This window comes from Kogia breviceps, chromosome 3 (genome assembly GCF_026419965.1).
Source record: "Kogia breviceps isolate mKogBre1 chromosome 3, mKogBre1 haplotype 1, whole genome shotgun sequence".
Classification (NCBI taxonomy): domain Eukaryota; kingdom Metazoa; phylum Chordata; class Mammalia; order Artiodactyla; family Physeteridae; genus Kogia; species Kogia breviceps.
The window spans coordinates 50,846,936-50,860,767 of record NC_081312.1 but is presented as its reverse complement, the minus strand read 5'-3'; the positions used below and the strand labels follow the sequence as shown (position 1 = coordinate 50,860,767).

Sequence of the window (13,832 nt, the reverse complement as noted above, 5' to 3'; positions counted from 1 at the left end):
AATCATTTATATATTGACAGAGAAAGAAAAAAAAAGGGAAGAAAAATATCACTTTTATCTTTCAGTAATCTGTTAATTTATACAGTATTCATGCTTTCATAAGCCATTTGTATTATTCTTTTTTGAACTGTGTAATCAAGCACTTTATCCATTTTTCCACTTGAACAGTTTGTGAAAACTACGTATTAGGATTATGAGCATTTTATTTACAAGTTAAAATATCTTTCCCCAGTTTTTCACTTTTGATGTATGTATCAATAGTTCATGGTGTTTCCTACCTTACACAGTTAAATTGCCTTACACAGCTTTAAAATTAAGCAGTCATATCTATCAATGTTTGTTTTCACTGTTAGGCTTAAAAGTCTTTTTCATCCCAAATTCATCTATCTTAATCCATATTTTCACCTTGTACTTCTATGGTTTCACTTTGTACACGGGCCTCTCACTGTTGTGGCCTCTTCCATCACGGAGCACAGGCTCCGGACACGCAGGCTCAGCGGCCATGGCTCACGGGCCCAGCCGCTCCGCGGCACGTGGGATCTTCCCGGACCGGGGCACGAACCCACGTCCCCTGCATCGGCAGGCGGACTCTCAACCACTGCGCCACCAGGGAAGCCCTCAAATGCTATTTTAAATGACTACGGTCTGCCTAAATTCTGGCCTCCAGATAAAAAGGAAGATTAATGGAAAATTGCATTTTACTTGTGTTGCACTTTATTATCCTAGTGTTATCAATGGCCTTTGAGAAGAAAAAAAATGTTCCCTGCCCATGTTTGACAGCACTATTACATGAATAATTAACAATATAATAATTCTCCTCACCCCATCCCCCAAATTTAACTTACCCTGTCATAGAGCTCAATGATTAAGTGATAAGCAGCTTCATCACTTCCAAATTGAAAATCTACAATTCTATCCACACCAAGCTGTTTTGCACTGACTAATCTTCGACTCTTCAAATGTTTTCGGCACTAGCAAGAAAGAGAAGAAAAAAGGCATTTATATAGTAAAAGTGAATTCCTAATCATTCGGTATTGGTTTATAATTAAGTTTCTTCTTTTCATTCCATCAAGAATAACATGTTAAGACTAACAGATAAAACAGTATAGTCAAAATTAAAACTTACAGAATCATAATCAGAGGAAACACATTTTATTTCAGACAACTCTGACTACTAACTCTGAAACAGTATTTTATATCCAATTTTTAAGTAGACAATAAGAGACCTATAGTGAAGTTTACGTTGTTGCTTTATACCACTGCTAAATAAATCCCTTCTTATCCTGAGGACCTCACACAAAGCTGTCTAAATAAATCCCTTCTTATCCTGAGGACCTCACACAAAGCTGTAACTTTTTTTTAAGCCTCTTTCTACTGAAATTTTTTAAGTATCCCAAATTTCCTTTCCTGTGTTTGCATTCAAGATTAACTAGTGGTTTCCACTAATCTTTCACTTCAAATACAAATTCTGAACCAGGAGCTTATTGGAATTCTATAAATAAGTCCTCCAACTTACAACCAATTACCCTCTATTCCCACAAATTTCATTAGTAAAACCCAAACAGAATTTTTCTGTTACCATCTCCAGGCTTTTGAACAACCTAGCTCAAATCCAAATGTAGTAACTCCTAATCCTTTATCAAATCCCATTCTTCTTATCCCTAGTCATAATGTTATTGTTCTTATAAACAATTAAAATAAAATTAACATGTTAGACCCAAAGACAATTTACTTGGTAAATACCTACTGTTTTATATTAGATGTACAAATATTTAAGTATGACATGGACCAAAAACAAGACTACTCTGTAGTTCCTAAAAAAAATGTTTTACAATTGTTTCTAAATTTGAATTTGAAAGATCCCTTAGTCAAGACCAGAAAGAAAGAATGCTTTCTTTTCTTCAAGCCTCAAATCCAAAACAAATTTTACAGAGAATTTAAACTAAAACCATCTTTAAAAAAATAAAAAATAAAAGGAGAAGAAGAAGAATATACAGCGTCATTCTTCGAATTAATGCCAATTCTTTCATAACTAAGAAGAGTTCTTCTCCAGATCTACAGTTCAAATTGACTAAAATTCTCATTTTATGTATTCAGGCAGAATCATATACTCACATATATTCAGGCAGATGTAAGACATTTCAACCTTCATAGAATAAACTCTCCCTCCTAAATTCAATAGTTCTCATTTAAAAGTGGCCTATATTAATTTTGATTTAAACAGTGACCTACATTCAGGGCTGTCTTTAAATCTCCAGGTGAAAATCATAATCAATTCCCCCAGTAATATTTTGAGAAAAATAAAGTTAAAATGAAGATAAAAGGCATCCTTGAATGGAACAGAAGTCCACACCACGGAATGGTGAAAAAGGGAAAATTATCATGAGTATAGATGGACATATAATACATACGTAAAACTTTTTTTTTCTTTATTTCCCTACTAGCAGCTTGGTGAAAACAAGCTTCTGTTAGTGTCACAAAGCTACAGCTGGCATCCCCAAATGTGAGAATTAGGAACAATCACTGTGATTCACCACATACTAAACATGACCCTGCCTGTGACATACAACAGTAGCAGCTCTTTTAGTTATTTATAAAGTACTTAACATTGTCTGCTCCATTGGAGAGAATTTTTATACAAATTTAGATTGACATGTACACCTAACTCATTAAATTCTAAGTTTTTTTTTTTTTTTTTTTTTGAGTGTCTGACCTCCTATTGATGTAGCCTCGTTTGGGGATGTTTACACAGTCCCAGTATCACATATCTTATTATCTGTTATATCATATGTAAAACTGAAACAATATTAGTTCTTCATATCCAAGTTATTAAACAACTTAAATGAAGTATGCATTATTCTTTGAAAAGTACTATACAAATATAAAGTGTCATTATTATTAAGGACAATCCCCAAAATAGAACCATTTGGGGTTACTATTAAGTAAATTAAACTTTTAAGAATTTGATAATTTTGTGACAGGCCTTGTGATTTGGGAAACACTTACCTAACGTGTAATCCAAAACAGATTCTAAGTTGCTGGGGATAAGGATCTTCTCTGTAAAGCCTCTAATGAAATAACACAATGCCAAAACAAATAAATTTCTGAAGGAAAGTGAGGAGGAGAGGAAGAAGGAAATTAATACATATGGAGCCCTATTATGTGTCAGGCATTGTGTTAGGTGCTTTACATGTAACTTCAATTAATCCTCACCAATAACCCCATGAGGGAGGCATTATCTACATTTCACATTTAAAGAAACAAGTTCCAAGAGATTAAGTAAAATTTCCAGGTTATAAAATTATTCAGCAGCAAAACCATTAATTCAAAGTTAGGTATATCTGACTCTAATGTCTTTCCTCTGCATCATGAGCTTTTTAGTATATCTCTTGTGTCCATAAGCACAAGGGTAAAACATCCACAAATGCGGGATCTCAGTTTTAATAGTAAAAACAAAAAGATAAGTGAAAGTAAAAAGATATGGTTGGTAGCATACTAATGTCACTGAGTATGCCAACAAAATACAGATTGGTAGCTGAAAAGTGAGCTGTGGTAAACAAGGCTAGGGAAGGAGGGAGGAGGGCAGATTACAGAAAGCCAAGAATGCTGGGGTATAGGATATGGATTCAGCAATTAGAGAATCTTAAATGGTAGAAAAACTAATGAAAATGATGCTTTAGAAAAATCAATGTTGCTCTAATACAGAATTGTTTTGATAGTGAGAAGAGTAGTAGAGTTAAATGGCTATAATGTCCAGCATTATAAAAGCTTGAATTAGAACGGTAACTGTGGGAACATAATGATGTGGCGCACAAAGTGGCGTGAAAGGTAAAAGGGAGAAGTTAATAAACATCTCCTTTATTCATCCAGTATCTATCAACTACTCTATTTTATCTCTATTTTATTTATAACAGTGAAGAAAAACCCGTTTAAAATGTCAATTGTTAGCGACCAATCTCAGGGCCTTAAAATTTAGCTTCAAGTATAACTTAAAACTTACCTTCATGGCAAAACTAGACGGCATCATATTCTTAGGCCATTCAAATTCTGTCGTGTGAATTCGTATGCCAGATTCAAGTAAAAGTGTAGCTTTAAAGTCTGGTCTATAGAAGAAAAAGTCAAAAATTTTTTAGGGCAGCACTAACTCAGGTTAAAAAAAAACAAGCTCATATTTAATTATACAAAAGATAAAACAAGCCTATAAAATTCGCTTACTTTTGAAGACGAATAAGATACGTCTTATTATCCACATCGTAAACATTGTTTACTCTCATTCCTAGCAAGCTGCAGAGAGAAAGGAAACATGTAACAAATCATACCACCATTTGAAACATAAAACTTCACACAATTTAAAGCTGTAGGCGGAAGTAGAGACGGCGAAAGGGGGGATCTCTGACTCTAAAGATACGGAGTCAACCAGTGTGCAGTCTTAAGGCCATCAGACATTGAGCCCAAACCTTGAATGTAACTATTTAAGAACGAAAGTGGTCTATCTGCTCTAGGAACACTATACAATGGCTTGAGTCTTTTAAGTGATCCAATATTTATTTTAGGAAATACAGTAAAATCTAACTCACTTAATTATAAAAGAAAATATGTAAACGAGACCCTGAGAAATATGACAAAGCTCACACAGCTGAATAACAGAAAGCAGATAAGAATGCAGACCTCAGGCCAAATCTGTTACCTCCAGCTAAAAAGGCGATTCTGCCTTTCTTTGCGGTGAGGAGGAGCGTCTAACAGACCAAGCCTCTGGTCTGGAAACCTGTGAAGCAAATGACTACACTGGCGTCCTCCACCTGGCGTCTCGTCTTTTACTAAACGTTTGCTGCCAGACCCGGGCGACTCAGGCCAAGAGGCCGAGAGCCCCGCCAAAGCCGGACGCAAGACCTGGCGAGACTAGCAGCCCACGACAGCGGGGAATGGGGCACGCGACCGCCGGGGTCCCCCCGGTATCTTGAGGGCCATGGAAAAATGTCACGCGCTCGCCCACTCAGGCCTAGCCAGGTCCACAGAAGAACAGGACCGGGGGGACCCAGGGGAAACATAAGGCCGCTCTTGTTTCCACGGTGGAGCCATGGCCTCTGCCTCCTGCACCACCCGCACGAGCCTGGTCACCCGTCATACAGTACCGGGCATTCAGCTCCGCGAGTACCGCGCGGAGGTCAACAGTGCTAAAGCGGGTCTTCATGGCGAGGCTTAAGGGTCTCTACTGCAGCTTCCTCCACCACCGGCCTGACTCAACGCCGCTACTCTTATGCGCAGGCGCACTTGGCGGATCTACGGCCGCGCAGAAGACCCAATATTCCTTGAAGCGAACTGCTTTTCGTCACTTTTGTGCAGTGTTCGGTGTCCAGTCCGTCGTCAGCTCCCTTTTAGTTGTACCAAAACAATTCGAAATAGATCCAAACTATTCTCTTGAAACTTCATTCCTTCCTGGAAAGCTTATGGACTAGGCCCGTTACTTTGCTCCCTTGCGTTTCGGGACTCAAGCCAGCCTCCACAGTGACCCCTACGGGTCAAAACAATTTACAAGAAGCGCGCTGGGAGGATTTCCCCAGGTGGGACTCCGCGTACAGGAGCAACGACCTTTCCCTGACGTGCACAGTGTTGAAATTTAACGAAGTGGACCATTTCATACACCCTACAGTTACCCTCAATGATCAAGGCAAATCAACACTCAGAAAGGAGTTCCTATTCTGATGTCTTGCTCTCCGAAGAGCATTTTGTGTTGTGTTGTGGGATTCTTAGCCAATCTAGGTATTGGGATCCCCTGGGCTCAGCATAGTACCTGGTATACAATAGGGGCTCCATAAATGCTTGGCAACCTGAATATTCGATTGTTTCGCTAGGTAATGGTGAAGTAAGATTAAAAATAAAAATAAGACAATATTGCCCCGCCAAAGGAATTCACGATGCAGTGGGAAATCAGTCGTGCAAGAATGGAAACGTGGTACTTTTTGTTGTGATATATACGTGGGAAGAAAGCCTATTTTAAGATAAGAACTCAAAAGAGACGGGGTCTCGCTATGTTGCCCAGGCTGGAGTGCAGTGGCTATTCACAGGCGCGATCCCACTACTGATCAGCACGGGAGTTTTGACCTGCTCCGTTTCCGACCTGGGCCGGTTCACCCCTCCTTAGGCAACCTGGTGGTCCCCCGCTCCCGGGAGGTCACCATATTGATGCCGAACTTAGTGCGGACACCCGATCGGCATAGCGCACTACAGCCCAGAACTCCTGGGCTCAAGCGATCCTCCTGCCTCAGCCTCCCGAGTAGCTGGGACTACAGGCGCGCGCCACCGCGCCCGGCAAGGAATCAGGACCTAGGAGGATTCTAGAGACTATGGGCTACAAGTAGTGGCAAGCAGAATTCCCGCCAGCAGATGGCGACTCTAAGTAAAAAGGGGTCGGTTGACATTTTAGAAGAAACAGAATTGTAGACGCTAAGGGGACTACTGTAGCAGGTACAGCGCAGAATTAATGCGACATATGGCACAGAAAATCATGCAGAATGGCCCAAAATATGGGCTAAACCATTTGGAAGGTTTAGGAAAGACTGGGAACCAAGTCGACTGTAGTGCAAACAGTAAAAGCGAGAGGTTTAACTGTACATAAACAATGCTAAGGTTCTTATGTTGGCTCTGAAGGCATTACCGAAATAATGCCTAAATACTTTGCATAAAAGCAACCCATGGGGGCTTCCCTGGTGGCGCAGTGGTTGAGAGTCCGCCTGCCGATGCAGGGGACGCTGGTTCGTGCCCCGGTCCGGAAAGATCCCAAATGCCGCCGAGCGGCTGGGCCTATGAGACATGGCCGCTGGGCCTGCGTATCCAGAGCCTGTGCTCCGCAACGCAAGAGGCCACGGCAATGAGAGGCCCGCGTACCACACACACAAAAAAAGCAACCCATGTATAAACTCCACATTGAAAGGGACAACATTCAGATGCTTCTTTATAAACCAAAACTGAAATACTTCATAGCAAAACTCCCACTTTAGGGCCCTAAACCCATAAGATAGGAGCAGGATACTAATTTAAATTATATTTGAGACAGTCAGCCACTTGACTAACCCATACTTTGCTTCTGCTCTGTCTGTCAAGGAAAATGAGCATCGGAAGTAAAATGCAAGAAAATACATAAGGGGGAGAAGGAGATGAAGATATGTGTAAAAATGATAAAGAAACTGTGTCATTTACTATTGAATTTCTGGGTTTGGGAATAATTTCTCTACTTTGAAAAAATTCGGAACCAGGGATACTTAAGGACTTGTGAGAAAAATAAGAGGCAACAGGAAATGGGAAAATCATCTTCCAATTTTCAAAGAGAAGATAAAGGTGAATATCTGAAATCCAAACAGGTGCCATTGGCATTTGTCCCAACCAAAAAGTTAGAGGTAATTATTAATGGATGCCTTATGGGCATCTAGAGCTGTGATTCTCAAGTCTTAGTGTGATTCACTGATTACTATGGAGATAATCAAAGCAAATTCCTGGACACCACACCAGGAGATTTTGAATCATTCCTTAACTTTGGCTCAAGGTATCTGCATTTGTAAGTGCCAAGATGAAAGGGACCTGGAGCGCATACTTGGAAGTTTACTGATCTATAGAAGATGAAGTAGTCAATGATGAAGTGTCAATCATTAGGAACCAATATAATTTCATTCAGAATAAGATATAATTTACTAATTTTATTTTCCACTCATAGAAATATTCAATGTGTAGCGTCAGGGGAAAAATCTCCCCTTCTATCCATTTTGAGTTCTTGTGGCTGGACTAATAATAAAATTGACACTAGACAAATTAACAGGGGAAAAAAAAACCCCAAATTTTAATTAATGCACATGGAGGTCTCTTAGAAATGGGACCTAAGAAGTGGCCAAAGCAGGCAGCTTTTATACTTTTTAGACAAATAAATTTGTAAGGAATTGACAGGACAAGAAAACTTAGGTTTTGGGCACTAATTAGTGAAGAATCTAAACAGAATATGGGCTTGGGTGGTAAATTAAAGAAGTAACAAGGTTCATTTATATAGACTCCTCAGCCTGAATTCCCTATCTCTGGTGATAAAGGTATCCTACTTTCAGATGCAGGGAATGTACCTTTCTCATGAGAAATTATTTCCTGCTTTCAGGGAAAAGGAGGGTGAGAGTATCTTTCTTGTGTTGGCCATTTCTTAAGTAACTGTAATTCAAAATAATCAATATGCCTTTGGGGCACATTTTGGGGCAGGCTACCCTGGCCCAGAGGACACTCCTTTCCCCACAACGGTGAGAAATAAATTTGCAAGGGGATACTCAGCACCCTTGAAGAGCTCTATGATCACGTTTCTCTGCCGGCCAGAACTTACAGTGGGAACTGCTGCCACTGAATTGGGAAGCCTGAATGCAAGGGTAGTAATTGGAGCCTGAGTGGCAGAGTCCAGTAGCAGCACCCCATGTCCAGAGGCAAGCTGGGTGTGATTATCATAGTGGACAGCAGAGTCAAAGCAGCAATCAGAGTAGTCTGACTCATGGAGACGGATGGTGCTGGCTATTTGATCACGGTGTTCCTAGAAGTGAAATGTATGGGAAGCTTATTAAATTCTTACTTGGTCTGTATAAGCAAAAGAGTTGTAGCTCAAATGAACAAAAATGGTAAAAACAGAGTCATGGTCTTTCACTCAGTTCCCAGACTTGAGCCAGTTTACAGAACCAGAACCCCTTGTATGAAAGGAAATCTGGCCCCACTTGAGGAAGGACACTGCCAAAAATGCATACTGTTAATCTTTCTCCCAGACTTCCCCAAAGGGATCTACAGCCTTTTACCAGGATAACTGTGCACTGGGGAAAAGGAAATGATCAGGCTTTGGGGGGATTACTGGACACTGGCTCTGAACTGACACTAATTCCAGGAGGCTCAAAACATCGCTGTGGTCCAGTCAAGAGTAGGGGCATATGGAGGTCAGGAGGTGGTCAATGGAGTTTCAGCTCTGATCTGTGTCACTGTGGGCCTAGTGGGTCCTCAAATGCATCATGTGGGCATTTCCCCAGTGCTGGAACTCATAAGTGGAATACCCATACTCAGCAACTAGCAGAATCCCCATGCAGGTTTCCTGACCTGTAGAATGAGGGCAGTTATGGGGGAAAGGCCAAGTGGAAGCCACTAAAACTGTCTCTATGTAGGGAAATAGTAAATCAAAAGCAATACTGCATTCCTGGAAGGATTGAAGAGATTACTGCCACCATCAAAGACTTGAAAGATGCAGGGGTGGTGATCCCCACCACATACCATTCAACTCACCTATTTGGCCTGTGTAGAAGACAGATGGATCTTGGAGAATAACAGTGCATTGTTGTAAGGTTAACCTGGTGGTGACTACAATAGGAGTTGCTATACCAGATGTGGTTTCATTTCTTGAGCAAATTAACACATCCCCTGGTCCCTGCTATGCAGCTGTTGATGTGGCAATGTCTTTTTTTCCATCTCTATTAGAAAGACCACCAGAAGCAGTTTACTTTCAGCTGGCAAGGCCAGAAATACACCTTCACTGTCCTACTTCAGGAGTATCAACTCTCCAGCCCTATATCATAATTTAGTTCACAGGGACCTTGATCATCTTTCCCTTCTAAAAGATATCACACTGGTCCATTACATTGATGACACCATGCTGATTGGACCTAGGGAAAAGAAGCAGCAACTACTCTATACTTATTGGTAAGACATTTGTGTGTCAGAAGGAGGAAATAAATCTGACAAAGATTCAGAGAACTGCCTCAGAGAAATTTCTAGGGATCCAGTGGTGTGGTATATGTCAAGATATCCCTTTTAACATAAAGTTTAAGTTGTTGCATCTGACCCCTTTACAACCAAAAAAGAGGTACAACACCTAGTGGGCCTTTTTGGATTTTGGAGACAACATATTCCTCATTTGGGTGTATTACTTGGGCCCATTTACTGAGGGACCCAAAGAGCTGCTAATTTTGAGTAGGGTCCATACCAGGAGAAGGCTCTGTCCAGAGCATGCCACCTGCTCTGCCACTTGGACCATATGATCCAGCAGATCCAATGGAGCTTGCAGTGGCAGTGGCAGACAGGGATACAGTTTGTAGCGTTTGGCCAGCGCCTATAGGTGAAGCACAGTGTAGGTCCTTAGAATTTTGGAACAAAGCCCTGCCATCCTCTGTGGATAACTGCTCTCCACTTAAGAAACAGCATTTGGCCTGCTACAGGGCCTTAGGAGAGACTGAATGCTTAACCATAGGCCACCAAAATGATCATGCAACCTGAGCTGCCCATCGTGAATTAAGTGTTACCTGACCACCATGCCATAAAGTTGAGGAGGTACAATAGCCCTCCATCATCAAATGGAAGAGGGAGATTGTGGCGAGCATTGCCCTCTGAGGAAGGCACCATTAAGACCTTCATAAGCCTCAGGGCCCGATTGTACTCTCCTTGGTATGCATCCTGGACTTTATGGTATGAACGTAAAAAAGGAGATGGCCTTTGGCCAAATCGCTCCAGGGACCTGCTCAGTTACTGGGAGTCCCTGGTTGTTCCCTAAAGCTAGGAAAAGCAACCCTGGAGGGGAAATTGGTGCCTTTGAGGGAGAAGCCGAGAAGCCAATCAATCAGCTGATGCCGATAAGGTGTGACTAAGCCGAGAAGCCAATTAACCAGCTGATGCCGATAAGATGGTGACTAAGCAAATTCCCTGCTTTAGGGGTATATATATGGCTATGCTTTGTTATTAAACTTGCCTTGCAACCATCAGTTGCTTGTGCCCTTCTGATCCCATACCTTGGTGCGTTCAGTTCCCTACCCCCTCTCGTCGATTGTTGCTACACTTTGAGGACCCGCCGCGGCTGGCGGCAGGAGATATGAGATCAGACCCAAGCAGGTCCTGAAGGCACAAATAAGTTATATGAAGAAGCGGTCCAAATGCCCATGTTCCCCACTCCTTCTATACCACCTTCTCTCTCCCAGCCTGCACCTATGGCCTCATGTGGAGTTCCTTATAAATAGGTGACAGAGGAAGAGAAGACTTGCGCCTGGTGTATAGATAGTTCTGTATGATATGCAGGCACCACCCTAAAGTGGACAGCTGCAGCACTATTGCCCCTTTCTGGGACATCCTTGATGAAGGGCTGTGGTGAAGGAAATCCTCCCAGGGGGCAGAACTTTGAGCAGTATACCTGGCTGTTCATTTTGCTTGGAAGGAGAAATGACCAGCTATGCAATTATATACCAATTCATGGGCTGTGGCCAATTGTTTGGCTAGATGGTGAGGGACCTGGAAGGAACATAATTTGAAAATTGGTGATGATGAAGTCTGGGAGAGAGGTATGTGGATAGACCTATCAGAATGGGTGAAGAATGTGAAGGTATTTGTGTCCCATATGAATGCTCACCAAAGAGTGGTCTAAGCAGAGAAGGATTTTAATAATCAAGTGGATACGATGACCAACTTATTCTGTGGGTACTAACCAGCCTCCTTCCCCAGGCACCTCTGTCATCATCCAAAGGGCTCATGAATAAAGTTGCCATGGTGGCGGATAGAGCTTATGCATGGGCTCAGCAACATGGACTTCCCCTCACCAAGGCAGACCTGGTTGCAGCCAGTGCCAAGTGCCCAATCGGCCAACGGCAGAGACCAACACTGAGTCCTGGACATGGCACCCTTCCCCAACCCATGGCAGGTTGGTTACATTGGACCTCTTCCATCATGGAAGGGGCAAGGTTTTCTTGTTATTGGATTAGACATATATTTTGGGTGCAGATCTGCCTACCCTACATGCAATGCTTCTGCCAAAACTACCATCCATGGGCTTACAGAATGCCTTTTCCACCACCATGTTATTTCACACAGCATTGCTTCTAATCAAGGAACTCACTTCACAGCAAATGAAGTGTAGCAATGTGCCTGTGCTCATGGATTTCACTGGTTTTACCATTTTTTCCCACCATCCTGAAGCAGCTGACTTGATAGAACGATAGCATGACCTTTCAAAGATTCAGTTACAACACAGCTGTGTGCCAATACTTTGCAGGGCTGAGGCAAGGTTCTCCAGCAGGTTGTATATGCTCTGACTCAGTGTCCAATATACGGTGCTGTTTCACCCGTAGCCAATATTCATGAGTCCAGGAATAAAGGGCTGGAAATGGGAGTGGCACCACTCACTATTACCCCTAGTAACTCTCTAGCAAAAAAATTGCTTCCTGTTCCTCACGGTCTTGTAATCTGTTGGCCTAGAAGTCTCAGTTCTACGGGAAGAAATGCTTCTTCCAGGAGACAATGATCATTCCATTGAACTAAAAGTTTAGAGTGCTGCCTAGTCACTTCAGGCTCTTCATGCCTCTGAATCAAAGGCAAAGTAGGGAGTTACTACACGGGCTGCAGTGATTTGTCCTGACTACTAAGGAGAGATCTGATTGCTACTCCACAATGAAGGAAGGAAGAGTGTGCCAAGAATAGAAGAGATCCCTTAGGGCATTCTTGCTGCTGAACTGAGGAGTGGGGAACGGTAACAGAGAAAATGAAAATGCCACAGAGCTCTGGTACTGAAATTCTGCAGTTTTTTTTCTTCATTAAACCTTTCCCTGCTTGCTGTAAGTTTTTAAACCTAGATTCTAAAGTTCTGAAAAAGATGATTCTGACAGTTTTTGCCAGCTTATTCATTGTTTCTGAGAGGCACAGACAGAGCCTGGGAGTTCCCTACTGCACGATAGTCCAGTCTGGCAAATTTTTACAAGTTTCGTTTATTCATCCATTTATTTATTCACCAGCCATAAATTGAGCTCCTGGCATTGTTTTATATTACATATTTTAGTCTCTTATAAAGTCAGCATTAGGCATCAGTGTTATTTGGCTTTCTCAATAGAAGTCTAAGATCTAGAATAAGAGATGAGATATTCCAGTCCTATGCTTAGATGGTAAACCAGAGATAGAATACTATGCTCTGTACTGGGGGTCATACTTTCCAAGAAAGATACACAAACTGGACAAGCAGAAAGGTGAAATGAGATTGAAACCATGCAATGTAAGAAGTGGTTGAGGTGTTGATGGGTAGAAATGTTTGATTTGTTATCTGTAACCCCCAAGGTTATAGTTACTACTAATGAGAGAAGATTTCAGGGAAGTAAATTGTCTTGATACAATGAAGAACTTCCTAGAAGTCAACACTGTTCAAAGAAGGAATAGCTATTTAGAGATGCATACACAGGTGGTAAAACCATAAAGTATAACAAGATAACGTCACAAAGTTAGAATAGTGGTTATGTACAAGAGCGAAGGGTATTTGGGTATGGGCTTCTAGGATGCTAGCAAGTTCTATTTCTGAATACCAGTTTTATAGTTGGTCACTTTATAAACACTTTAAACTTAACATTACATTTGTGTCTTTATGTATGACATATCTCACAAAAGTTAAGAAAAAAAAAGGTAGAGGATCCATGTGATGGGGTTTTAAAATGGTCACAATTTTTTTTTTCCTTTGGCCACGCAGCACTGCATCTTAGTTCCCCAACCAGGGATTGGACCTGTGCCCCCTGCAATGGAAGCACAGTCTTAACCACTGGACCACCAGGGAAGTCCTGGCCACAAATTCTTTCACACCCATAGAGTAGGTTCTGTTCTCTCCACACCTTTGAATCTAGGCTGGCCTGTGACTGCTTTAACTAATAAAGCACAGCAGACAGAAGTGATGCTATGCTATTTCTGTCTCTAGCCTTTAAGAGGACTGGTAGCTTCCAACTTGGTCTCTTGAAGGCCAAGTCGCTATGTAAGAAATCTCACAACCTGCCACAGAGAGGCCTTACAACTACATGGAGAGGAAGATGGGCCTCACTGAATGC

General features: G+C 41.8%; 1 protein-coding gene across 2 annotated transcripts in view; it reads right to left on the bottom strand.

Annotated features, from left to right (window-relative positions):
- Positions 1-5,482, bottom strand: part of NEMF (nuclear export mediator factor) — a 58,740-nt gene extending 53,258 nt beyond the window's left edge. For both annotated transcript variants that reach the window (XM_059057082.2, XM_059057081.2), the window contains exons 1-4: positions 5,133-5,482; positions 4,216-4,284; positions 4,001-4,103; positions 846-971 (exon numbers count right to left, since the gene is read on the bottom strand). In XM_059057082.2, the coding sequence (XP_058913065.1) occupies positions 846-971; positions 4,001-4,103; positions 4,216-4,284; positions 5,133-5,191 (357 nt within the window). In that variant the 5' untranslated portion in view covers positions 5,192-5,482. The remainder of the gene's footprint in view (positions 1-845; positions 972-4,000; positions 4,104-4,215; positions 4,285-5,132) is intronic.
- Between the last annotated feature and the right edge of the window lie 8,350 nt (positions 5,483-13,832).